Source organism: Aspergillus steynii (genome assembly GCF_002849105.1).
Source record: "Aspergillus steynii IBT 23096 chromosome Unknown P170scaffold_6, whole genome shotgun sequence".
In the NCBI taxonomy this organism is placed as follows: Eukaryota; Fungi; Ascomycota; class Eurotiomycetes; order Eurotiales; family Aspergillaceae; genus Aspergillus; species Aspergillus steynii.
The window spans coordinates 2,577,204-2,599,980 of NW_020194403.1; the positions used below are offsets into that span (position 1 = coordinate 2,577,204).

General features: G+C 52.1%; 8 protein-coding genes across 8 annotated transcripts; 3 read left to right on the plus strand and 5 right to left on the minus strand.

The window, feature by feature from the left end:
• Positions 1-14: 14 nt before the first annotated feature.
• Positions 15-1,970, plus strand: P170DRAFT_511807 (aminoglycoside phosphotransferase family protein). The gene is made up of 3 exons (XM_024854924.1): positions 15-872; positions 957-1,184; positions 1,235-1,970. The coding sequence occupies exons 1-3, from the start codon at positions 404-406 to the stop codon at positions 1,582-1,584; spliced, it is 1,047 nt and encodes a 348-aa protein (XP_024702463.1). The 5' UTR covers positions 15-403; the 3' UTR covers positions 1,585-1,970.
• A 38-nt stretch (positions 1,971-2,008) lies between these two features.
• P170DRAFT_448837 (phosphotransferase family protein) lies at positions 2,009-3,429 on the minus strand (the record flags this gene model as incomplete). Its single annotated transcript, XM_024850998.1, has 4 exons — positions 2,009-2,666; positions 2,696-2,777; positions 2,859-2,985; positions 3,082-3,429. 4 exons carry the CDS (start codon positions 3,427-3,429, stop codon positions 2,009-2,011), a joined length of 1,215 nt encoding a protein of 404 aa, XP_024702464.1.
• Positions 3,430-5,694: 2,265 nt separating this feature from the next.
• P170DRAFT_478027 (glutathione S-transferase family protein) lies at positions 5,695-6,431 on the plus strand (the record flags this gene model as incomplete). The annotated part of the gene is made up of 3 exons (XM_024853521.1): positions 5,695-5,792; positions 5,852-6,202; positions 6,272-6,431. 3 exons carry the CDS (start codon positions 5,695-5,697, stop codon positions 6,429-6,431), a joined length of 609 nt encoding a protein of 202 aa, XP_024702465.1.
• Positions 6,432-6,725: 294 nt separating this feature from the next.
• On the plus strand, positions 6,726-9,599 carry P170DRAFT_438874 (pyrophosphate-dependent phosphofructo-1-kinase). Its single transcript, XM_024849705.1, has 3 exons — positions 6,726-7,695; positions 7,746-8,204; positions 8,259-9,599. The coding sequence occupies exons 1-3, from the start codon at positions 6,988-6,990 to the stop codon at positions 9,417-9,419; spliced, it is 2,328 nt and encodes a 775-aa protein (XP_024702466.1). The 5' UTR covers positions 6,726-6,987; the 3' UTR covers positions 9,420-9,599.
• An 839-nt stretch (positions 9,600-10,438) lies between these two features.
• P170DRAFT_511810 (Zn(II)2Cys6 transcription factor domain-containing protein) lies at positions 10,439-12,008 on the minus strand (the record flags this gene model as incomplete). Its single annotated transcript, XM_024854925.1, has 3 exons — positions 10,439-11,818; positions 11,879-11,945; positions 12,001-12,008. 3 exons carry the CDS (start codon positions 12,006-12,008, stop codon positions 10,439-10,441), a joined length of 1,455 nt encoding a protein of 484 aa, XP_024702467.1.
• Positions 12,009-16,512: 4,504 nt separating this feature from the next.
• Positions 16,513-17,490, minus strand: P170DRAFT_363686 (uncharacterized protein; the record flags this gene model as incomplete). Its single annotated transcript, XM_024844598.1, has 1 exon — positions 16,513-17,490. The coding sequence occupies one exon, from the start codon at positions 17,488-17,490 to the stop codon at positions 16,513-16,515; it is 978 nt and encodes a 325-aa protein (XP_024702468.1).
• A 2,051-nt stretch (positions 17,491-19,541) lies between these two features.
• P170DRAFT_511812 (uncharacterized protein) lies at positions 19,542-20,598 on the minus strand (the record flags this gene model as incomplete). Its single annotated transcript, XM_024854926.1, has 4 exons — positions 19,542-20,074; positions 20,137-20,266; positions 20,332-20,514; positions 20,578-20,598. The coding sequence occupies 4 exons, from the start codon at positions 20,596-20,598 to the stop codon at positions 19,542-19,544; spliced, it is 867 nt and encodes a 288-aa protein (XP_024702469.1).
• A 719-nt stretch (positions 20,599-21,317) lies between these two features.
• P170DRAFT_327383 (uncharacterized protein) lies at positions 21,318-22,290 on the minus strand (the record flags this gene model as incomplete). Its single annotated transcript, XM_024843348.1, has 2 exons — positions 21,318-21,562; positions 21,729-22,290. Coding segments are annotated over 2 exons (807 nt in total), but the record flags the coding sequence as incomplete, so codon positions are not given.
• Positions 22,291-22,777: the final 487 nt, after the last annotated feature.

Sequence of the window (22,777 nt, forward strand, 5' to 3'; positions counted from 1 at the left end):
ACGAGGGAGTAGTATGAAGAGCCACACAGTATTGCCATGCGGCGGCCTATCACTTACAGTTCACCTCTTATCCGCTATCAAAATGTGTCTCCTCGATTTACCCGGACATCGATGAAGAATGCTTTCCATCGAAGAAACCTCAACACTCGATCCTTCGGTTCATCAGCGCAGTTATTCGCAAGGGTAACTTCACCCGTCAAATCCGCAGGATCAGATCAAGACCTTTTTTCTTATACGGCGGGGCGCTACATCTTTAACGAAAAGCTTCGCCTTGAAGAACGATATGCTGAGTTTAATGTCGAAGCGCTGAAAACGGTGGCCGCAGGCAGCGTCGGTAGAGACACTGTCGTTAATATAAAGAAACTCGCGGGAGGGTGGTTTCAACCGAGTCTTTGTCCTCACGATGGACGACGGCTTAGAGGTTATTGCCAAGATTCCCTATCCACTCACAGCTCCCAAGAAGTTAGCCACGGAAAGTGAGGTTGCAACTCTTGACTTTCTGCGGACGAAAGGGATACCCGTACCGCGAGTTCATGCATATGCTTCGGAGAGCAACAACGCCGTGGGAACTGAGTATCTAATCATGGACAAAGCTTGTGGACAGCCATTAGACCGTCGCTGGTTTGATCTCACCCCGAAAGAAAGGGTTCGTTTGGTGACCAGTTACGTCGACATCGAACAGAAACTGTTCTCGATCCCATTTGGATCTTATGGTAGCCTCTACTATACACATACTGTACAACCAAATCTCCGAGCTGATCTTTATCAAACTCCACATGGGCATCAAGATGGCCGATTCTGTATCGGGCCTTCCGCCGATTACATGTTTTGGCGAGGGAAACGCGCTGCCCTCGAGTTGGACCGCGGGCCTTGTTAGTCGCCCGCTCCTTTTTTTGTTTTTTTTTTTTTTTTTTTTTTTTGCTAATTGTTTGAAATTTGTTTCTAACCGTGTGTAGGGAGAGACCATCGGGATTATATTCGCAGCGTCGGTCAGCGCGAACTCGAATGGACCAGCAGATACGGCAAGCCGCAACAAAATGATTTCCCTCATAACACCATAGTGAAGGGGGAGGTTTCTCCAGGAACTTATCTCGACCTTCTCAGGAAGTTTATCTCAATCTCGCCATATATTCTTCCTGAAAGCCGCGAAGACCCCATGAATATGCCTACCCTGCGACATCCAGGTAATAGCCGTGGTTAACTTCCGTAGCCATTCGATGCTAATAGGGCCCAGATCTAAACCCATCCAACGTGTTTGTCTCGGACTCTTGCGAAATCTCTTGCATTGTTGACTGGCAACATAGCTCTATCCTTCAGTTGCTACTCACGGCGGGTAACCCGCCACTCTTTGATAATCCAGACTCCGAGCCGCCCAGCAGTTTGGAAAAGCCCTCCCTCCCCGAGGACTATAGTTCTTTAAGCCGCGAAGAACAGTCCAGGGCTGACGAACTCCATCGCCGGAGAATGTTATTTTATCTGTACATGGTTTTTAACGGCCGAGATAACAAAACTCATCTCGAGGCACTTCGATATCCCCTCTCGCCGCTTCGACAGCATGTAGTAGACCGAGCCGGCCGCCAATAGAGCGGAAATGTGATTACGTTGAAAGGGGCCCTTATGAGGCTTATTGAGCGTTGGGGACAGTTAGCGAACAACACAGGGGGAAGTGGTTGCCCCGTTTCTTTCGCGAAAGAGGAAAGGGAGGAATTCTATCGGATTGAAGAGAACTGGTTGAAGGCGACGGTGTTGCTCGAGCATTGGCGGGCTCTCCTGGATGATCTAGGAGAATATGGATAGGTGAGGCATGAATCATACGAAGCAGTCATGCAGACTAACAAGCAGCTTAAGGGGGAGTGGCTAGCTGAAGCGGAAGACGAGGAAGACTTCAAGTCGGTGGATTTGTTCTGGCCGTTTCAGGATCACGAAGAAATGAATTAGGAAAGACCATACATTTCTATACTTCGAAACGCAATACACATTTCTCCATCATTTCTCGAACTGAGCATGTCTATCGATCAGAGTTGAGAAGAGATGACACGGTACAAATGAAATCATCTGTTGAAATCTCCTTGTTGTCCATGAGGACCTTGAGGTGTTCGACCCTATCATTGATCTTGTCATACGCTGCCAGATCGTCCAGCTTGTCGGCCACAAATTTCTCAGCATCCTCTGCATCTCTATGCTCCTGCATGCGCTCGTCCCACCATTCCGCACCCTTGTGATTTCGCAACTGCATGTAAGGAAAGGTTGGTGTATCAAAAAAGCCGCTTGATAGAAGCATATGGAGCCACATAGCGCCTGAATCTTTGGACCATTTGACCAGCTCAGTAAGTTCTTTCCGGTCGCTTTCTGCCGTCTTTTCTTCCTCCTCTTCTAGCACACGTATAAAGATCTCGAGGCATGTGAAGTAGCGATCGGTGGCTTTGGGAGCCTCTTCCTCCTCAAAATCCCACTCCTCGGTGACCGGGCGATCGAGAAGAAGCCACCAGGGAGCAGATCCAAATAGCTGGGCTGGCCCGGCATAGACCCACTCCATGTCTACTACCCCGGTGATAGTAAGGTCATCCTTACTTCGTACAATGACATTACCCAAGCCGAAATCGTCGCAGATCAGCTTGAAGGGGCCGTTCTCATAGGTATGATTGATAATTCGGGGATTAAGGATTCTAATATCTTCAGCGATGCGTATCTCGACCTGGCACTCCGCGGGCCGGCGATTGAATTCGGTTGAAATCGTAGTTGTTGCCAGTCTTGATTGTTAACGCATTGAAAGTATTCTCTAGTCGTAGGGAGCATCTCGATCTGAACATCTGTTGTTGTTAGTGGAGTTCCTATTTCAGGCCACAGATAGTACAAACCAGAGGTGCTGACACCTCCTACTCTTAGTATTTCATGCATCTTCCATGTGAGTGGGCGTTTTGGCGCAGGAAAGTTTGTCGTTGGCATGGGCAAGCTGCCAATATGATCGAAATCGATATTGAAAAGCTGCAACATAAAGCGTGCCATCTGCCTGTAGACGGTTTCAATCTGTGCGGAGGGAATTTCATCCTTCAGCAATCTGGAATCATCTCCGCCAAACACATCATTCAGGCAGATGCCATTGATGAAGCTCATCAAGATGAAAGGGCCCAGCCCCAGTGTATTTTCCCTTGCTAGGCCCCAGGCGTAAACCTCTGGAACGGGGATGGACGTTTTTTCCCTGATAAGTCGGAGAGCTTCCACCTCCATCGCCACCTTCTCGTCGGCATATTCCGGGGCAACGCTCCGAGCACGAGGGAGACGGAGAATCCAGATTGTTCCGTCATCAAAGACGAATTTTTGACATACATTATATGAGCCATTCATAAACCCTCCATCCAATCGAGACGGATGACTATCGGGATGGAAGCCAGTAACCCAGCTGCAAATCTGCCCGCTCAGACGAGCCATATTCACTTTATTCACCCACTCAGTCTCCTCCGCCATGTGAAGGACATCGAGAGGCTTATTGTAGTCCATTCGGGAAGATTTGCCTTCTGTTGGCTGGAACACAAGTCGTATGGAGGGAATTGAAGGAGCACACGCTTGGCAGGGGCGTTATTTGTCCACTGACTGCCGAGGGATTGTCAAATTGCGACCAGTAGAAATGGAGGAAGCCCGATAGGTATCAACAGTAAAAACCTACTTACATCTCGCTTGGATTCAGACCATTTGTCTGACTTCAGGGAATTCGACCCTGATCAGTGGCAAGAGAATGCGACAGGACAGGATGGGGCGGATGGGATGGAACAGAATGGGCAAACAAGCCTCGGAACTCGAACATTTGTTCTGCGTGAAATGTGAGAAGGGAAAGAGGACAAAGTGAAGGCAACTATAGCAGGGCCCAATGCGACCAAAATGGATGAACATGGGGTGTCTGGTATGCCAGTAAAACAGTTTTAAGGCATAACTACTAGTTCACGTTTACCACTGTTCAAGATATTCTGTTTCAAGGAGCTCCAACGATTTCACCAGATCACAATGTCTACCAACAGAGCTAACATTCATCATGCTGTTACTGAACGTATCGCCGAGACTCATTCGAATACTATATCAGTTATCGTCAATACCGGCAAGTCTTCTCAGATGAAACGAGCAGAGAGCCGTGCCAAAAAAGAAGCCCGAGACAATGGGGAGAAGAGTGATAAAACAGGCAAAGCGGATGTTGTTCATCTACCTATGTACCTTTGGCTATTTCCAGATCTTTGGACTTTACTGATTATGATTCATAGACGAAACACGAATAGTGATACAAGACACGATCAAATTTGCCAGCGTCTTTTGCTCATGAGCATTCGTTATAGCCCTCGCGGCCAGATACCTATTTTGTCTATGGGATTCACATTCTTTTGCTATCGCTAAAACTTCATAAGCTATGTCATAATCGCTATTCCTTCTGGTCAAGTGAGAGGGAGAAAGTCTGTGTCCATAGCCTAATGATGTAACTGCAATTTAGCTATTGATTGATGAAGACTTCATGCAACGAAAGTTCCTTTCAGAACATTGCGAGAGCAAAGATAATTATGATAGGAAGGAATTTAAACTAGTAGGCTGACTACAGCCAGGACCGATCTACCACAGGATGCTCTTGAAATTAAGTCCAAGTTGTTCATGTGCCTCTAGGTTCGTAAAATCTTCTCGATCGAAACGGTTTGACAGTTAGCAAGCGTAGCATTATATCCTGCAAGAAATTGGATAACACAGATAGGGTAATAAAGGACAAGGGGGAAAAATAAAATATAAACACCTCGTATATATTAGTCTCTAGGGCCTAGGCTACCATTCGGAAGAAGGGTTTCCTCCGCGTCAGCATGTCCTCGTCTATCCCAAAGCTATTATTTGATATCTTCTCGCCCACCGCCTCAGTCATCACGCTGGTAGTCGTATTCTAGAATCAAATCGGGTCCGGGGTCATCGGGATGGGTACTCTCCAAATCAAGAGGATAAGTAAGGAGACAATGCGACCGTATAGAAAGTGGCCCATGATATGCAGGCGATCTGGAGGTTCGTGATCTCGAGATATTGACGCCTGGGGGGAATAACTAAGTCGAGACTTCTGACTCATCTATTCTACGTTATTAATTATATTCGCCGGGGAAAAGCCGATGAACGAGTCTTATTCAGTTCTTGCTTTCCTTTGTTCCCTTCTTTTTTTCTTTTTTCTTTTTGTTGTTTTAAATATTTATTGCCCTCGCCTTTCGAAAAGACCATGCGGATGTCGATTCCGCCCGTCCTGCCAGACCCATGGTACCAGAGAATCGTCTTCAGATGACCCCTGTTCGGGAAGAAAATACAAAGAGCCATTCTAAAATAATGATCTTAAGAAGTCCTGCATAGAAGTGCGCCAGATCAGGTCAGACAATCCGCTAGTACCATCCTGCATGGAACCACTGCCGATAACGAGATCTACTTGGCCTTACCACTCCTTCGGACTCGAAATGTGGCGTGTGGGTTGACTTTCTTATCTTCTATTTCTTATTGTCTCGCTCGTTGAATTCTACTAAATCATGAGATCACGAACCATTAAAATAAATGATCAACTATGAAGTCATTACCTACAGCCTCCATCGCTAACTCTGGCATCCTGAGTCTTCTCCACAATGCATCTCCATCCCACTCATCCACTTCATCGATATCGTCCTACTAGATATATCAGACCAGATCGGATCAAATGCAATGAACGTCTTCCCCGAACAACCCAGCCTGATCAAGCTCGACGCCTGTCTGGGCTCCCGAGACGCCGCAGCGATTACCATTCTTCTGGAAGCATTGCAGTAAGTAGGATCCATCCCATCCAGCCAATCCGTCCTAGGATATTAAACAGTGAGTATAGTCTTCCATATACGCTGAGTCTCTTCACACCACATCCATTCCCTCCGGTGCACCATGCATATTTCACCGACATACTCCCCGACGGAAGCAGAGTCGACCTGAACGACGTCCTCGAAATAGCATCGTACCTCATCGACCGGTATGAGCAGGAAAGGCGACTTGTCTCCTACAAGCCTGGAACGGAGGAAGATTTCGAGGTCTGGCGCTGGGTGCGACTTTGGTCTGAGGAGCCACTCCCTGCAGCACCGGCTGATCAGGCAGATGTCGTACGGAGAATGTTACACCGGTATCTCCTTCTCGAGCAGCGATTGCAGAATCAAAGGAGCGGTGGGTATTTGGTGGGAAAGAAATGGTGAGGACGTTCTTGGAGCTGCCATCTTGAAGACTGTTGTGAGTAGAGCTGACGATGGTATACGCGCAGTACGATGGCGGATATTCTCTACTTCCCTGCCATCGCGGCGGCGGAGTCTCTCGGGCTGGATCTGGAGATGTTTCCGGAGCTGACGGCGTGGTTTAATCGGCTCTGGGGATTGGGAGCAGTGCGCAGGGGAATGGAGGCTGTGAGGTTGGCGATTAGTTGAATTACTGGAGGGGAAATGGACTGGCTTGCTGGCGTTTGGCGTAGTTTATTTTGTGCAACTATACCCAAGACATGATCAGGTTATATGGAGAAGGAAATCGAATCAAGAGTACTTTTGTTCTGAGCTACGTCAGTCATCGTCTGATCCGTAGCCAATTACTTCAAGTTCCCCACTCCAAGCCACCTTCCCACTTTAGATATCCTGATGCCCAGGACGCTGTCATTGTTACTTTGCAAGAAATCCATCCTATAACGAGTCCGCGTTTCCGCCACCGGCCAGCTGGATCAGCCCATCGTTCTTTGACGGCTGCAGATGGTGAATTGGAGAAGTGGGAAGTGAATAAGATTGCAGTCATACTTTTATTCTATTTATCCCGCCTTTTTTCTCTATTTTACGCTTTTACCTTCTTACCCAAACTCTCACTTTCTCACTTTTCTCTCAACGTCCTTCTTTTCTACACCTTTATTTATCTACCTAATCCACTATCTTACTTTACCTCCATCTACAACCTCCATCGACAACCTACACTGCAACTTACACAACCGACCAACTAATCATGTCCCGCAACATCGGCATCCTCACCTCCGGCGGCGACGCCCCCGGCATGAACGCCGCCATCCGCGCCGTCGTGCGTACCGCCATCCGCTTCTCCTGCACCCCCTACGCCATCCACGAAGGCTACGACGGCCTGATCACCGGCGCCTCCCGCATCCACCCACTGACCTGGGAAGACGTACGCGGCTACCTCGCCCGTGGCGGAACCCTGATCGGCTCGGTGCGCTGCGAGGCCTTCCGCCACCGTGCCGGGCGTCTGCAAGCCGCCAAGAACCTTGTCCTGAACGGCATCGATGCGCTGGTCATCTGCGGCGGCGACGGTAGTCTGACGGGCGCGGACGTCTTTCGAGGCGAGTGGTCGGGTCTGCTGGACGAGTTGGTAAAGAACGGAGAGCTGGACGAGCAGGCTGTCAAGGGTCATGAGAACCTGAGCGTAGTGGGCTTGCTGGGGTCGATTGATAATGATTTCTCCGGGACGGATGCCACGATTGGATGTTATTCGGCGCTGGCGAGGATCTGCGAGGCCGTGGATGATGTCTTTGATACGGCGAGTTCGCATCGCAGGGGATTCGTGATCGAGGTGATGGGGAGGCATTGCGGATGGTTGGCACTCATGGCGGCCATCGCGACGGGGGCCGATTGGTTGTTTATTCCGGAAAGACCGCCGAGGCAGGGCTGGGAGGATGATATGTGTGAGGTTATTATGAAGGTTGGTTTCCTGGACTTTTGGCAAGAGGCATCAGGGCTGATGGCTTCTAGAATCGCAACCGTGGCAAACGACGCACGATCGTGATCATGGCAGAGGGCGCCCAGGATCATAATCTGCAGCGCATTTCCTCCGACACCGTCAAGAACGTCCTCAGTACCCGTTTAGAACTCGACACGCGTGTTACGGTGCTCGGCCATATCCAGCGCGGAGGCAGCCCATGCGCTTACGACCGCTGGCTGGCTACCCTGCAGGGCATCGAGGCCGTCAAGGCGGTGCTGGATATGACGCCCGACTCGCCGTCGCCGGTTGTGACGATTCAAGAAGCTCGCATAAAAACGTCGTCGCTGGCAGAGACGGTGGCGCTGACGAAGGAGGCCAATGCTAGTCTACAGGCGAAGGACTTCGATAAGGCCATGAAGCTGCGAGATCCCGAGTTCATGGAGTATCATCGGGCATATCGACGATTAAGCACGGCAGATCATCCACGCACCATGCTACCCACGGAGAAGGTAAGTCGACCTCACCACTACTGACCCACTACACTCATACTCACGATGCCACAGAGAATGCGCATCGCCATCATCCACGTTGGAAGTCCCGCCGCAGGCATGAACGCAGCCACGCGCGCCGCCGTAGCTTACTGTCTGACCAAAGGCCACACGCCCATCGCCATCCACAACGGCTTTCCGGGGCTCTGCCGCCACCACGCCGACACGCCCGTCTCCAGCGTGCGCGTCCTGCGCTGGGAGGATTGCGAGGACTGGGTCACCGACGGCGGCTCAGACATCGGCACAAACAGCGGGCTCCCATGCGCCGACCTGCCCACAACCGCGCGCTGCTTCGAATCGCACGCCTTCGACGCCCTCCTCGTCATCGGCGGCCTGGAAGCCCACGCAGCCATTCACCAACTGCGCGCCGCCAGAGCCACCTACCCGTCGTTCCGCATCCCCATGATCCTCCTCCCCGCTAGCATGGCCAACAACGTTCCGGGCACTGAATACAGTCTGGGCAGCGACACCAGTCTGAACACCCTTGTCTACTTCTGCGACGTCGTCCGCCAATCGGCCTCCTCATCTCGCCGCTGCGTCTTCGTCGTCGAAGCCCAAGGCTCTTCCGCCCCTTGCCCTAGCCCTTACCCCGGCATTGACCAATATCCCAACCTCAACAACAACAACAACAACAGCGACAACGCCTCCGCATACCTCGCTACGGCCGCCGCTCTAACCGCCGGCGCTATGACCGTCTACACGCCTGCCCACCCCATCACCCTCGACCGCCTCTCCACCGATATCTCCTACCTGCGCTCCCAGTTCGCAAACGACCACGGCGCGCCTCGCGCCGGCAAACTTATCATCCGCAACGAGAGCACCTCGCCGCAGTACAGCACCAACATGGTTGCGCGCATCATCCAGGGTGAGGCGCACGGCCGGTTCGAGGCCAAGGGCGTCGTGCCGGGCCACTTCCAGCAGGGCGGGAAGGTGTCGCCGATCGATCGCATCAGGGCGTTCAGGCTCGCTGTGAAGTGCATGGAATGGTTGGAAGGATGGGCGGGCCGGACGGTGGATGCCGGAGAGGGCGAGGGCGTCGCGAGGATTGGCATCCGCGGGAGCCGCGTGTTGGTGGAGGAGATGAAAGACGGGGAGGGAGAGGCAGAGACGGGTGAGAAGAAGGTCTGGGAGGGATTACAGGATGTGGTGGATTTCTTGTCGGGGAGAGCCGTTTGATACACACTGACTGGCTTCGGCGAGTCTGGCTATCTGGTTCATTCACTAACGATTTTGTTGGCTTGTTCTTGAGCGACTGATTGCGGGTTTGTTGCGTCTTGCTAGTACTGCCTTTTCTTATTCTTCTGTCTTTCTCAATGAACTCACCCATGTAATGCATCATAGATGCTACATACCACCTACAGCATAACATACCATCTACTCTACATTCCATAGACCAGACCAGACCAGCCCAAACTGGCTTTCTAAGCACACACACACACACACATAGAGAGCGAGTATGTGTGAGAAATTTATAGAAAAAGAGAATAAGCAGCCTGAGTCACCCCATGCAGCAACAATCATCAAGTACTCTGGCACACAAACTAGATATTTCCATTCCATCCCATCCTACCCCACAACATAACATAACCTATCTGGGCCACAACTGCCATGTACTATACATGTACACGCGGACACACATACATACTTCGGCCGCCGAGATACTAAACCGGTCACTGGCATCGGTCTCGACCGAGGGGTTGTATGTGAGGTAGACGGTAGGTAGCAGGTAGGTAGACACGTCATTGAATTCAATCCAATTCTGTTCTGCTCAAGTGAACTAAGCTGTAGCTGGATGCGAGCATGGAGGTAGAGGGTAGAGAGGGAGGTGGCGTGGACTTTTTGCTTTTTGCTTTTACTTCTGTCTTTTTTGCTATTTCTTTATCCTTCGGGTGAAGGCTTTACTGCGGGATGGGTTGGATCTGGATCTTGGTTCCTAATGTGGGGATTTTGTTGATTATTATTCTCCTTGGATGCAGTTGATGTGAGCACTGGAAGAAAGGAAGAGAGTAAGAACGTGAAAAGGAAAGGGGAGAAGGAAAATGCATCGTGAACATCATCGCAGAAAGAGAATAGATGGCCCAGCATCCGGAATCCACCCAGGCAGAAGAATTAAATCAGATGACCGAAGACAAAAAAATAAAAATAAAAATGAAAATGAAAAAAAAAAGGACAAAGAGAGTAAAGCCAATATCAACCTATAAATCTCCCCCCTCCAAAGACCCAACCAACAGATCCAACCGTCGACTCATCTCCTCGCAGAGTCCCTCGTGGCGTCCGGCACCACCACCGGGTACATTGTCTCGCCCCAGGACATCGACCAGTCGAATCAGACAGAGTCTAGCGCGTTTTAGCTCCCGAAGGAGAAGAGTCCGACAGATGGCCTTTTGCTCGACGAGGTCGATCTCGAAGACTCCGAACCGGATGAGTCGGTCGCTGTTGCTACTGCCGCAGGGATTGTTGTTGGCGGTTCCGTGCAGATTGGTCGTGTGGTGGCTAATGTAATTGTTGCTGCAAGATTCTGGCCCCTCCATGCGGATCACAAAGTCGCGATACCCCGCGGTGAACAGCCCGATGATCTTGCTCAGCGCAACGGTGAATAGCATGTGCGTGTCGTAGCAGCATTCGAAGCCCGGGGTTTCGGTCATGCGCAGCAGCGTGCTGAGGTAGCGTTGATTTGCAGCGAGGACGGAGTCCACGGTATGCGCTTGTCCCGAGGTGGTCTGGTCAATGTCGTGCAGGAGCTGGAGGTAGTGTGAGCAGCTGAGGACGTCGAGGGGGCGGAGGGAAGGAGGCCCCGACAATGGAACTGCATCTTCGAAGATGTATTCAGGAGGCGTGATAGGGGCACGGATGGATGTGATGCTAGTTCGGCGGGGATCGACGCTGCTGGTGTTGCTGCCGGAGTCGAGGTCCCAGTCCTGGTTTTGGGTCTGCGTGAGACTCTGGACGTGGGCGTGGTTGAGGGCATGGTGGATTTGTCGATCGACGATGGGCAGGGGAGGAGCTTTCGCTATGCTGGGGATCTCGAGGCCAGGTGTGGGTAGACCACAGGCACTCAGTTGGTCGAGATCTGTGGCCCAAGACAAGTAGTTGAGATCTGGCTGTCCGAGGTCGACGTTGGTGGAGAGAATATGGGGCGCATTGGATGGAAGAACATCTGGTGGAGGAACCGGCTCCCCAGGATGGGCGTCGCCTGCGTAGAATGGAATATTGCTGGTGTAATCATGTACAGCGGTAATCATGGATGAAGGATCCCTAGGGAATCCTGTCAAGACCGTAGCCTGAGGTGGTGGACGAGAGGCGGGAAGGTCGTCTTCCGGATGCTGCAGAGATCGAAACGGGTGCAAGGCTTCATTCGACGGAACGGGATTGGTGGGAGACGGGAGAGACGTCGAGGAAGTTGAGTTCAGCGTTGATGAAGACGACGAGGCAGCCAACGCTGCTGCTGCTGCCGCTGCTCGATTTGCCTTACTCCTTTTCCCCGGGACTTTGCCGATTCTTGAGATGGAGAAGATGCAGACCAATCCCAGATTGGCACACCGTTGGCATCCTGATTTCTCACCCGAGCAGCGAACCTACCGGCAAATATTAAGCAACCTGAAACATAAGCCCAAGAGACGGTATGAATCACCCACCTTGGCCGCATGACACTCGTTGCAGGCTGCCCGGAGCTTTGGGGGTCGTTTGGCGGTAGTGCATGCTCTGCTGACAGAGTCAGACTAGGAAAGCCTAAGCTGGACAAGAAAAGAAAACTCACGAAGCCATCTGGAAAGGGTTGGGCACAATTTTCTCCGACAATCTTCAACGGAGCCAATGGCCAAGACAAACCAAAGATCCGCGAAGAATGAAACCCACCGAGAGCCAGCAGCCCAGCGACGTCCACGTATCTTCGGTTATACTTATGTATCAGGGAAGGCGTGGAGAATAACGACGCCTATCACGGTGTCCCAACCGGCCGTCGAGTGCTCTACATCCCAGTGACCTGCGGCAGGACAATCCACGCAAGCCCCCTCAGATCCCTCCAGTCCCGAATGCATTGCACTCGGATGCATGGAAACCTAAACGTCCGATATCTGATCTGATTTGGCAGGCGGGGATTCGCCTCTGGATGGGGACGATAAAAATAGCGTAGGGAGGAGCTCAGGCCATTGAGACGAGCAGGACGAAGAGATGATGACGAGAAAAGAATGCACGGCAGAATGTCTTCTTCAGGGTTTTAAAGCGCACGGGGTTGGAGTGGGCGGTCTAGTCCTGGACCGGCCACTCCTCGGAGCACTTCTTCCTCTCCCACTCGACCTACCCACGGTAGCTCTGGCATCCACAGCGAACGACTCTTTCAATTGGCATCGCGATCTCTCTCGCCATCAATATCCAATCTTGACCCACTCCTCCCCCCAAGTCAATTCTTCAACCCAACCCAAATCTCAACCAAGCCATGGCCAGCACTCAGGTTGCACCAAACGCTGTGTCCCCCGCCAGGGCCCTATAGATGGACAATTCGGAACCCAACGGTACGGGTCAAAGCATTGGCTTAGTTCACCGGCATGAATCGGAGCTCCAGGCCAGGGCCACAGTAGGACATTGCCAGCCATGAAAGCCCCGGGCTGAACTTGATGGCAACAACGTTTCTTTTGGGGGTGCCACGAATGCCTCCGACCAGATATTTAGACACCCAGTTTTCCCACTCCCACCCATTTGCTTGGCCCAATGACGTGACGCTCCGGGGTGATCCAGACGATATATGTATATATCGACGGCAATCTCGCCTGGCTTCATACTGTCAGGTCTTATCTAGCCGTGGTGACGGTTTTGGATGGTGGGCCATTGACCCTGATGGCGTTGGACGGTTTCCATCGAACGGTGCATTCGGTGAAAGGTTGGGTACTGCTACTGCCACCTCTACGGTTACCTGGTGTTCAAAGCGCAGGCTAGCTTGCCTGTCAGTCTGTTGACCTGTCCTAGCCATGCCGGTGCCCTTCGCTCAAGTACATTGCCGTGGTGCTATCCCTTCGATCCGAAGGCTCCGGTCAGCTCATCTCCAGCTGTAGACATGTTTGCTTCTTCTGAAGGTAGAAAGCCTCGAACCTCAGTGCATGGGGTACTGGATGCCGGTCAGACCGACGGTACAATACGCAGCATACTTCTTGTTGGGTGGGACCTTGTTAATGGTTCACAGCATCGTCTGACGGATGCACCGTCCAAGAATTGCCACCGTGGAGCTTGACACAGGTTCATTCGCTCTGAGCTTTCTGGATGCCAGCGTTCGTAAGGAGTGGAATTAGTAGGGCACCAAGTATCCAGGAATCAGCCATATCGGATCGGGCCTTTCCGTACCCCGTTGGTGCTTGCAACATCAATACTACATAATGTAAGCAGCCATCATGATTCCAGAGTCACCAAGCTGATTTCCCCTTTCGGTTTCGGTCTGTCGGTAGTCCAGATCAGAATCCATCAGATCTCCGATCATCTCGATCATCTCGCCCCACCAACAGCCTTGTCTCTACAGACATCATACGATTGCCAACCTGTAGAACCACCTCTCCGTCAAGACGCCTACATCAAGGTTCAGAGCCGCCGAGACTTTATCTCCGATCCAGATACACAATGTCCTCCCGAACAACCAGGTATCCAACGGATTTAAGTCCCGCCAATCCCGACTTTATCCTGACACCGACTGGCTTAGCCTTCTCTTTCTGACTTGATATTTCAGTTCCATCTATGGCCCTGCCATTTAGTATGCAGAATATGTCCCATCATTGACGGTCTCGTTTGCTGTGAAACCTCACTTCTTGGTAGAATTCCGAGGACTACCGCTGGCTTGTACATAAGTACGTGCTGGATCCATCCTTGGTCGGATGGGTTAGAAACCGAGCTCGGCTAATCGCGTGGTAATCCCTACTTGCTTGCCTGTACAGGTCCATACCGGTGATCGCTGTGGACATTTGGACTTGGAAGTTGATTACCGCTCGGGATTCCACCTCCCTTGCTTTTTCTCGAGTGACAAGGCTTGTTAAACAGTTTCCCACAGCTGTGTCTGTGCTTCCCTTCGAGGGCTTGATCACGGCCAGAAATGCAGAGGCCAGCCTGTTTGTTATCGGCAATCCCGAGTAGACGTCATGGTGCGTTGGTGAAAGCTGTCTTATGGCTTGCAGTCTGCAGCGACTGGAAGCCCTGCTCGCCATCGCTGTTGAATGAAGAGAAAACACATCTCCAGATGGATAGAGGAAGCCACAGAACACTTTCTTCTTTCTATTCCCACATTGCTCCTGTGATTTGCTCTCTCGGCTACTACTTTTCTTTTAATTTGAATATTAACCCATTTATACTGACCGGTCATCATAAGGTCTTCGGAACCGCTTTCATAGGCAGCTAAGATTTCGTTGCCAGACAATGTTCGGGTTTCAAGGCGGATTCTCCGGTTGCTTTGAGACCCGACTCAATGCTCGATGTCAGATGTATCCTCAGCTCTCTGAATCACCCGGGTGAATTGTTGACAACTCACATAATACATATTTGGGATCACCCACCTGAAAAGTGGTAACTATTTTCATCTGACAGAGGATAAAATGTGTGGAGAACAAATGGTCTGGAATCCCGACTAAGGCAGTTCAAGCTGACGAAAGCAAGCTTTTACTAGTAATAAACCCCCACGACTACCCCCTTGAATGCAAGTTTATGGACTGAGGATTAGATACCCGCTGAACAGCTATACATTCCTAGCCTAGACAGCAAAGGCACCGTGATGGCCTTTTCCATCTCTCTACAACAGTCTCGGACGGTGCCGTAATGAGCAACCGACCGTGTCTCAAGTTTTCTAGTCGGTTCAACAAACTGTCAAGGGCACTAGGAAGCCTGACTGTCAGCTACAGGACACGAAGGCAAGAACACCATGACGAGCGCTGAAAACTAGTTCGTCTCCCGTTCGCATATAAAAATCTAGCATGTGAAAGTGGGCCGAACTGCAGACCTAGATAGGATATTATTCTACCAGCAGGCTCAGTCATATCCTAGATATATGAGTACGGCTTTCTGTCTCTCTTTCTGCCTGTTTCTACCCATGGCAACATTACGGAGAATGCTAACATCCGTCATCACAGCCCGAGCCAAGATACTTGCAGTGACGATCCGACGATGACTTCATTCCCCCGTTGAACACGCAAACACACACACAGAGCACAGACGCAGACAGAAGACAATCCATGGATAAAGACAACCCCTACTGCGTACATCTATCAACAAAATCACCTGACCACAACATGACAGGCCAAGATCCACGGAACCGACCTCCCAACATCCACCATGGATAGAATAGCCACGCTCTACCAACCCTAACTTTAATACCAGGCCCGACCCGCAGCACCATCCCTATTCCTCGCTGGTCCTGGTCCTGGTCCCAACCCCAGTATCCTATGGAGTACGCAGTAAAATGAAACAACCCCCAGACAACTAACCACGATATATTACATTGTCCTCCGTAGAGTCCAGACTCCAAACCCCCTCCTCTCTCTCCACCGACCTGCATAACAGTCGACGCACCTCCGACGAACAATGACAAGCAGAAATAACAAAGCCAAAGTACCGTGACGGATCCACTGCCACTTCCCCGTCGGGCTTCGGGGACCTCCCCGCTTGGCGACCAATCGCGGTCCGCAGGGGGACTGGTCAGGTCCCCGAGGTGGAGACAAATGAATGACTAAGCGGTATGCGTACGGTACGGCGGTCAGGTGATGTCGGGACTTGATGGACCTCGGCTCTTGCAGACGATCCACTATCCACTATCCAGTGGTATCAGTTTAGGTACTACGAGGAAGGGAAGTTTAATGAAGGACCCGTTGGCTTGGATGTGGACGCACTGAATTAGGAAAGTCGACTTATGGATATATATGTTCAAGATCGACAATTGATAGGTATGATAAAGTATTACCCGCTCACTGGCTAGGTAGAATCAACAGGAAGAAAAACGCCAACGCCATGCTCTTCAATCAGACAATGCCAACATAGTACTCATCAGGGAATGAAGAGAGGAAACCATGTAACCGGATATAGACAGACAGACAGAAATAAAAAGAATGGAGGGATCAGGTATCGTCGCTAAGCCAAAAACTGCAAGAATCGAAGAGAAAATCGCCGCCGACCCGAAAGAACGCTTTTTTTCCAGGGCCAGATGATAAATGACTGTAAACCAATTCTCTGCAACGCTAAATTCAGTATGGAAAGGGATATAGGAAAAGGGGAAATGTGCCGGTGGGCGGCGTCGGACGTAAAATCTTTAGCAGCGCCTCAGCCGGCTGGCTCGGAAGGCCGTCAGGTCCAGCGACTCCACGGACGCGGTACCGTCGTCGACCTCAATCTCTCCACTGTATGCCGGAGGCTTGTCTTCCGTCTTAACCGGCTCGACCGGCGCAAGCTCTTCTTCGGCGTCGGTGTCTTCTTCGGACGGCGAGTTGCTCTGCTCGGCCTGCAGGCGCGTAACCTCCTTATTGGCGATGTCTAGCAGATGCTTGAATTTATCCTCCACGTTACTCAGCTGGGTGGAGCAATCCCCCGAGCGCAAAAACTGGTAGGCAGCCGTCTCACACATGCTGTGGGCGATCTCGAGGTGTTTTTCCGCAAGATCAAACGACGAGTCTTTCGGCGTTGGCGCGCTGGGAGCCCCCGGCATGTTTCGTGCTCGTGCACTGCGAATGTTCGACAGTAGTTGGTCCTCCGGGGTGTCGACCGCGGAGGGCGTCAGTCGCGGATCTTCACTCCTGCGTCCGCCTCGACCGAAGGCGGCGCGGCTGCGAAAGCCCCCAAGCGGGAGCTGGGACATGCGGCCGCGACGGATATTATTTCTCGCCGTTCCAATGTATCGCACCATTTCCTCCAACGACTTCTGGGTGTGACCGTCGTACTGGATGATCAGGTTGTGTCGCGGGTGCACATACGAATATCGATCGTCGTCCTCGTTATCGATCGACGCTTCGTCGGTTGAGCGCTTTCTGGGAATTCGAGAGGAAATCGGTTTCGAGTCGCCGGCCAGCTGAGTCGGGCCGTCGGGCACGCATTCGTCGGTGCGGATAGAGCAGATGGAGCTGTTCTTGCGACGCCGGGGCTTCGCCACGGCATGCTTCCTGAAGTCCTCTGCATATTCGGCACGTTTGGCGGCGGTGTAGGTGGCCAGCTCAGACAATCGCGTGATCCACTGCGGTAAATTTTCCGAGAGATGGGAGAAAGCCCCCAAAGCGTCCATGGGGCCGGCCGGCATGGTCTTTGCGAATGTTGTCCTCCGATGACCGAGTAAACTTCAATGGGTTCAAAAGGTGCAATCTGTGTTCAGGAGGATCCCTCAGATCCGGATGGGCAGTCGTGCGGTCGTGCGGTCGTCAAGGTGGCGGTCAATGATCAAGTGTTGGTGGTATAGTATAGTCCGTAGAAGGTACTAGTAGTAGCGGCAGCCGGGGTCCCAACCCAATTCGGGTCGCTAGTTGAGTTCCATGGAATCGTAGGGAGTGAAATCGTGGAAGGTCGGGGGGCTCTCCAAGGGTCAACCAGGGAGGGGGAGAGAGAAGAAGAAAGGAATCAAGTGGTAAGAAGGAGGGGAAGGCAGTTCAGAAAAGAAAAGAAAAGAAAGCAGAGAATGACGAGAGCAAAAAGGGAGGGCGAGAAGAAAAAACGCAGCGACCGGGGCGAAGGAAGAGCGGCAAAAAAACCGGAACGATACGATACACATTACGAGAAGCCCGAGCGTGGGGCGACGCTGCAGCCGCCCGCAGCTAAAAGACCCCGTATTCAGCGTCAGGACCGTACCGTACCGTGTGGATTCCTTGGGCATCCTTGGTTGCCTCCTTAGGAAGTCGCTCGTCTTCTTTTCTTCCTTCGTCTCTCTTGCTCTCTCTCTGCTTCCCCCATCCCGGTCAATGCGTCAAAGGAGCGGTGTGTTTGATTGCTTCCATCCCGTCGGTCATTCCGTCTCATCATCTCACGATGGCACAAGCTTCTCACCACGATCATTTCCATCTCCGAACCCTCGAGGCCAACGATTGAGATCGCACAGAACGGCCCTCGAACCAACGGCCGTCAAACGAGGCAACTAGAAGGAAACCTGCGCCGTTCCGTTGACCCTCTCCGCATCCTGATTTCGATTTCCTGAAGAATGGGCAAGATCGACAACCCCCCATTCCCCCTCGCTCATGCCAGACAGACAAGAAAAGCCTGCATATCAAACGGTCTCTTTCCCCAGAACGGACATGACACGTAACGGCCCTCCCGCGGCTTCCGCTGTGCTCATTGGAAGTCCTGAAAAAGGGCACGTCACCCAAGAAGCTAAAGGACGCATCCACGGGGGCATCTAATCATAACGTACGGAGTAAACGAAGGAGAAATCTCGCCGCCCGGAATTCTGAATTCCTATTGAATCGTGTCCGACGGACTCGTTCGGCGCAGCCTTGCGACCCTCGGAACTAAGACGAGGACGGTCTAAGCCGGTGGAGTTCACCCTGGGCCCGATCGTCGGACAGCCCGTGGTTGCAGGTTTATTGCCTGTTTGGAACATGCGAACAATCAATGGGAAGGCGAGCTGACACGCTTTCATTTAACGCGCAAAAGAACTGTCAGAAATGTTTCCCAGACTCCAAAGTCCAGAATTCTTCGTGATAGGGGACAGTGGAGATCGGACACGGAATTCTATCAAGCCCCCCACTCTTAGTTACCTGTCGACTGTCCACTGTCGAGTCAGAATCGCCCTTTTGCCATGAACTAACTGATTTGCCAATGGATTTGCTTTTTCTCCCATCCAGTTTTCGGTAGGACACTGCGAGGCAGCAGGGATGCGTCTCCTTTGATGTCATCCGATCGATCAATCAGCTGATGCGATTTCACAACCATCGGGGTTTCTATCGTGGAATCATCACAGCCATTGTTTTTCCGCTCGGAATAATCATAAGACAAAAATCGAACAACTACCCCTTCATCGGAGAGCAAACATGTCGGCCGCGTTACACAGCGCCGCAAGGGTTGCACTGTAGGCCTGTGCATCTGCTGGAATACGTCCCCAATACTTGACATGTGTGGCTACGTGCCTGTTTGTCCACCATAATGCCGAGCTACGTCCCAACTTGCTGGCCAGTTGTGATCCGGTCTGTGGTACGGAGTACATGTGATGTAGTAGTGTCACCCTCGTTGCTCATGATTATCTGGTACTTTCTATGGCTCTTTTTGTCGCTCTTTTTTTTGACGTGCCTTTCCGATTATCTTGTACTCCAACAGGGTATAATATTTATGCGTTGACCCTTCTTTCTCGACCCATACATTGTCTACTTAACATTTCCCACTCGTCCAGGCTCCTACCCAGCTCTCCAGCGTCGTTTGGACCTCACTGAAAGCCTTCATGGCCTGTGCATACTGCGTATTACATGCCACCACTCTCTCCTCCAGTTGACGCCCCATGACGTTGTGAAGAGACAGCGTCGCCGCGCCCTCCAGACTTTCCAAGGCTGGGAACTTTCGCGGGGCGGGAGCAGTTGATGGCCCGGCCTCGGCGGAGGCTGTCTGCTCCTGTGCTGTGGTGTTCTTCTTGGACCGCTTGGTCGCCGGGGGATTGTTTCCCTCGTTCTCCTGGGCTGGTTCCTCAGATGATTGCTTCCGAGGCCGTCCGCGGGTCCTCCTGGCTGTTGTAGCGGGCTCTGCCACTTCCCGGGCTGGTTCTTTTCCCTTGCCCTTGTCCTTGCCCATGGTAAGCTTAATCCTTTTCAAAGGTTCTTCGGACTCTGGCTGTACCTGTTCATCTTCGGTATCAGCATCGGCTTTGCGTTTGCGCGTCTTGGTAGATGAACTGGCGGGTTCGGGGGCGACTGAAAGAGTCAGCTTTTTGTTCAGACACAGAAACAAACTTGACAGCGGGATAGGCGCTTACCTTCTCCATCTTCCCCGATCGGACGGCGATGATTACAGCGGACCTTCGACTTCCTGCAGCTATCGCACGCCGGGGTCTTTTTGACCTGAGATTCCGAATCAGCTGCAGCGGACTTGGACGCTTTCGTCGCCTAGAGGACTCAAACTTAGCATACAGAAGAGACCATCAAGCAAGGGCCAGAGTTGCTTAGCTTACCTTCTTGCCGCGGGCAGTCTTCTCCGGCTGGACGGAGCTCTCTGCGGGCTCCTCTTCTGCGATCGTCGGCATGGACGACTTGCTGGCCTTTCTGGTCCTCATCCTGGTCTCGGGCTCCGCAGTCGGCGATGTCTGACCCTCTGACGGGGGCTGTGTCGACGGGGGAGCGTCCTCCTGGGCGGACTGCAGAACTGGTTGTCAGTAGAGGACACGGTGGGTAGGATCTAGGCTTGTTGCATGACGCACCTGATACTCTTCGTCACTCATGACTTCGTACAATACTCTAACAGGGATGGATTTCTGTTTCGCGAGTTCGCAGAGTGTTGGTGCGAGATTGAAAGACGATTTGAGATCGCTGGACGAAAGATGAAAGTGTTGCTAAACTAACACGACAACGAGAATAGGAAAAGGAGGATGCTCAAGGCTCGGGAATATCGAAATACGATCAACGTATCTTTGGAAACTCTCTATGGAGACGGACAGTCGTTGTTGCTGTGGGTGAGATGGTTGCTGGGAACAGGAAGTCCCCGTAGGTATAGGTATCTTATATAGGCCAGATGGGCCAGACAGGCCAAATTGGAGACAAAAGACTGCATAATTGAGATGAATGAAATGAACACGGTTCTTTGGTCTGGTTATCGTCGGTGATGAAAGCCTCATTATCTATTTCTGTAGTTCTCTTTTCTTTATATGGCCGTGGATAGGTGCACGCAACAAAGAGCAATGGTTATTGTCTGCGCTGTCCAAATGTGAGCAATGAAGCGTGCCTTGAAGTGCATTCACTGCTTTGTCTCCTTTATACCTGTCTACACAACACAAACTACAAACATGCAGCAGTAAACATGCACCAGCACAAAGAATCCACTCCTCTATAGGTATCTAAGCCGTTGACATTGCCAACCACAACCAACCAACCACCCAATCAACCCCACTCAGAACCACATAATATACAATCCATCCATGGAAAAGTGTTAGAGTGTAAAAGCCTACGGCCACAACTCCACCTCCTTCCACTCCTTCTGGCCCTGCTCTTCCCCTTCCAACGCCCACACCTTGCGCTCCATCGTCTCCACATTCAGACTTTCCACCTCCTCCGGTATGATCACCATCACGCGGAAATTCGCCCGCGCGGCCTCATCGTTCAGGTCGGTCACCTTCTGGCCGAGTTGGGATTGTGGGTTTGAGTCCTGTGCTGTGCGCAGTCGCCCGGGGGGTGGGTTTTTGAATGTTCCTGTAATCGGAGATAAGCTGGTTAGTATTGTTTGGAAGGGACGGGGTGTTTGATTCACTGGTCTGGTCTGCTTCACGCCACTGGTGTCCGTTGGTACGCCCAGAGCTACAGCCAGAACCCCAACAAAGCCAAGAAAAGCAAAGAGGAAGGGATGGGGGAAACGAACCTCTCATCCCCGGCGACAAATTCGCAAAATAAGCCGCCACCTGCCTCTCAAACGACCACTCCCACTCCCCCTCCTCCCCCTCATCCTCAGCCGCCTTCCCCTCCGGCGCTAAGAACCTCGACGCCCTTAACACCAACCGCCTCGCTCTCTCCTCCTCCTCACCCCCGGCCATGTCCCCAATCACGCACGCCGTCCCCCGCACCCGCCACTGGGTCCTCACGCCCTCAACCCAAAACACACACTCGACTGCCCCGCCCGACATCCGCAGCTGAGACACCTTCTCCATGCGCGCATCCGTCGTCAACGAAAGACAGTCGCTGACGCAGACGGCCGGGTTCAGGCCGATGCCTTGTTCGTGTAGGGCTGAGATGGCGCGCGGGTCGAGAGAGGGCGTGGCCCAGAAGCCGCGGAATTCGCAGGTGCGGGCGCGCGGGAGGGGCTGGTTCGAAGCGGAGAAGGCGATGGTGGAGAGGGTGAAGGAGGTGGTGGAGAGGGTGAAGGAGGTGGTGTTTGTGGTTGTGAGGTGGGATTCGAAGGGGGGGCGCCAGGGGGCTGGGGGTGGGGCCGGGGGTTGGGGGGACATATTCGATTGTGATCGTGATCGTGATGGAGAGATTAATCGGTGAGAGGCGAAGGGGGGTCGTTTGTGGTGAGAGGATAGATGGGTGAGTCGTCGGAGCGCGGTGGTGATGGTGGTGGTGGTGGGGTTGGGGCGGAGAGGAGCCACGATGTCTCTGTCGGTCTGGGGCTCGTCTAGAGTGTAAGGGTTTGGAAAAAGCTGAGATTCTTGGTTGGTTGGACAGATTGTAGATCGACAGAAGCCGGATGGAAGAAGTGAAGTGGAATTGAATTGCAAGAAGTGCAATGATGACGTTGAGGATGGACGGCACGTGTCTGTTATCTTATCTGATCTGATCTGGTCTTTGGTTGGAAGTCGCAGCGAAGGCAATCGCTCCTCAGTTCTTGGTTTTCTGCAATGTCAAAATGTCCGGGTTGGATGAATTTAATATATCCCTAAGGTCCTTTAAGCCGTCTGTGTTATTTCGAAG

Bases quoted from the DNA above. Each gene is read 5' to 3' on its own strand.
- P170DRAFT_511807 (XM_024854924.1), top strand. From the start codon at position 404: ATGGACGACGGCTTAGAGGTTATTGCCAAGATTCCCTATCCACTCACA. The intron at 873-956 runs GTTAGTCGCCCG...AACCGTGTGTAG, and splicing joins CGAGTTGGACCGCGGGCCTT to GGAGAGACCATCGGGATTAT. The intron at 1,185-1,234 runs GTAATAGCCGTG...AATAGGGCCCAG, and splicing joins GCCTACCCTGCGACATCCAG to ATCTAAACCCATCCAACGTG.
- P170DRAFT_438874 (XM_024849705.1), top strand. From the start codon at position 6,988: ATGTCCCGCAACATCGGCATCCTCACCTCCGGCGGCGACGCCCCCGGC. The intron at 7,696-7,745 runs GTTGGTTTCCTG...GATGGCTTCTAG, and splicing joins TGTGTGAGGTTATTATGAAG to AATCGCAACCGTGGCAAACG. The intron at 8,205-8,258 runs GTAAGTCGACCT...ACGATGCCACAG, and splicing joins CCATGCTACCCACGGAGAAG to AGAATGCGCATCGCCATCAT.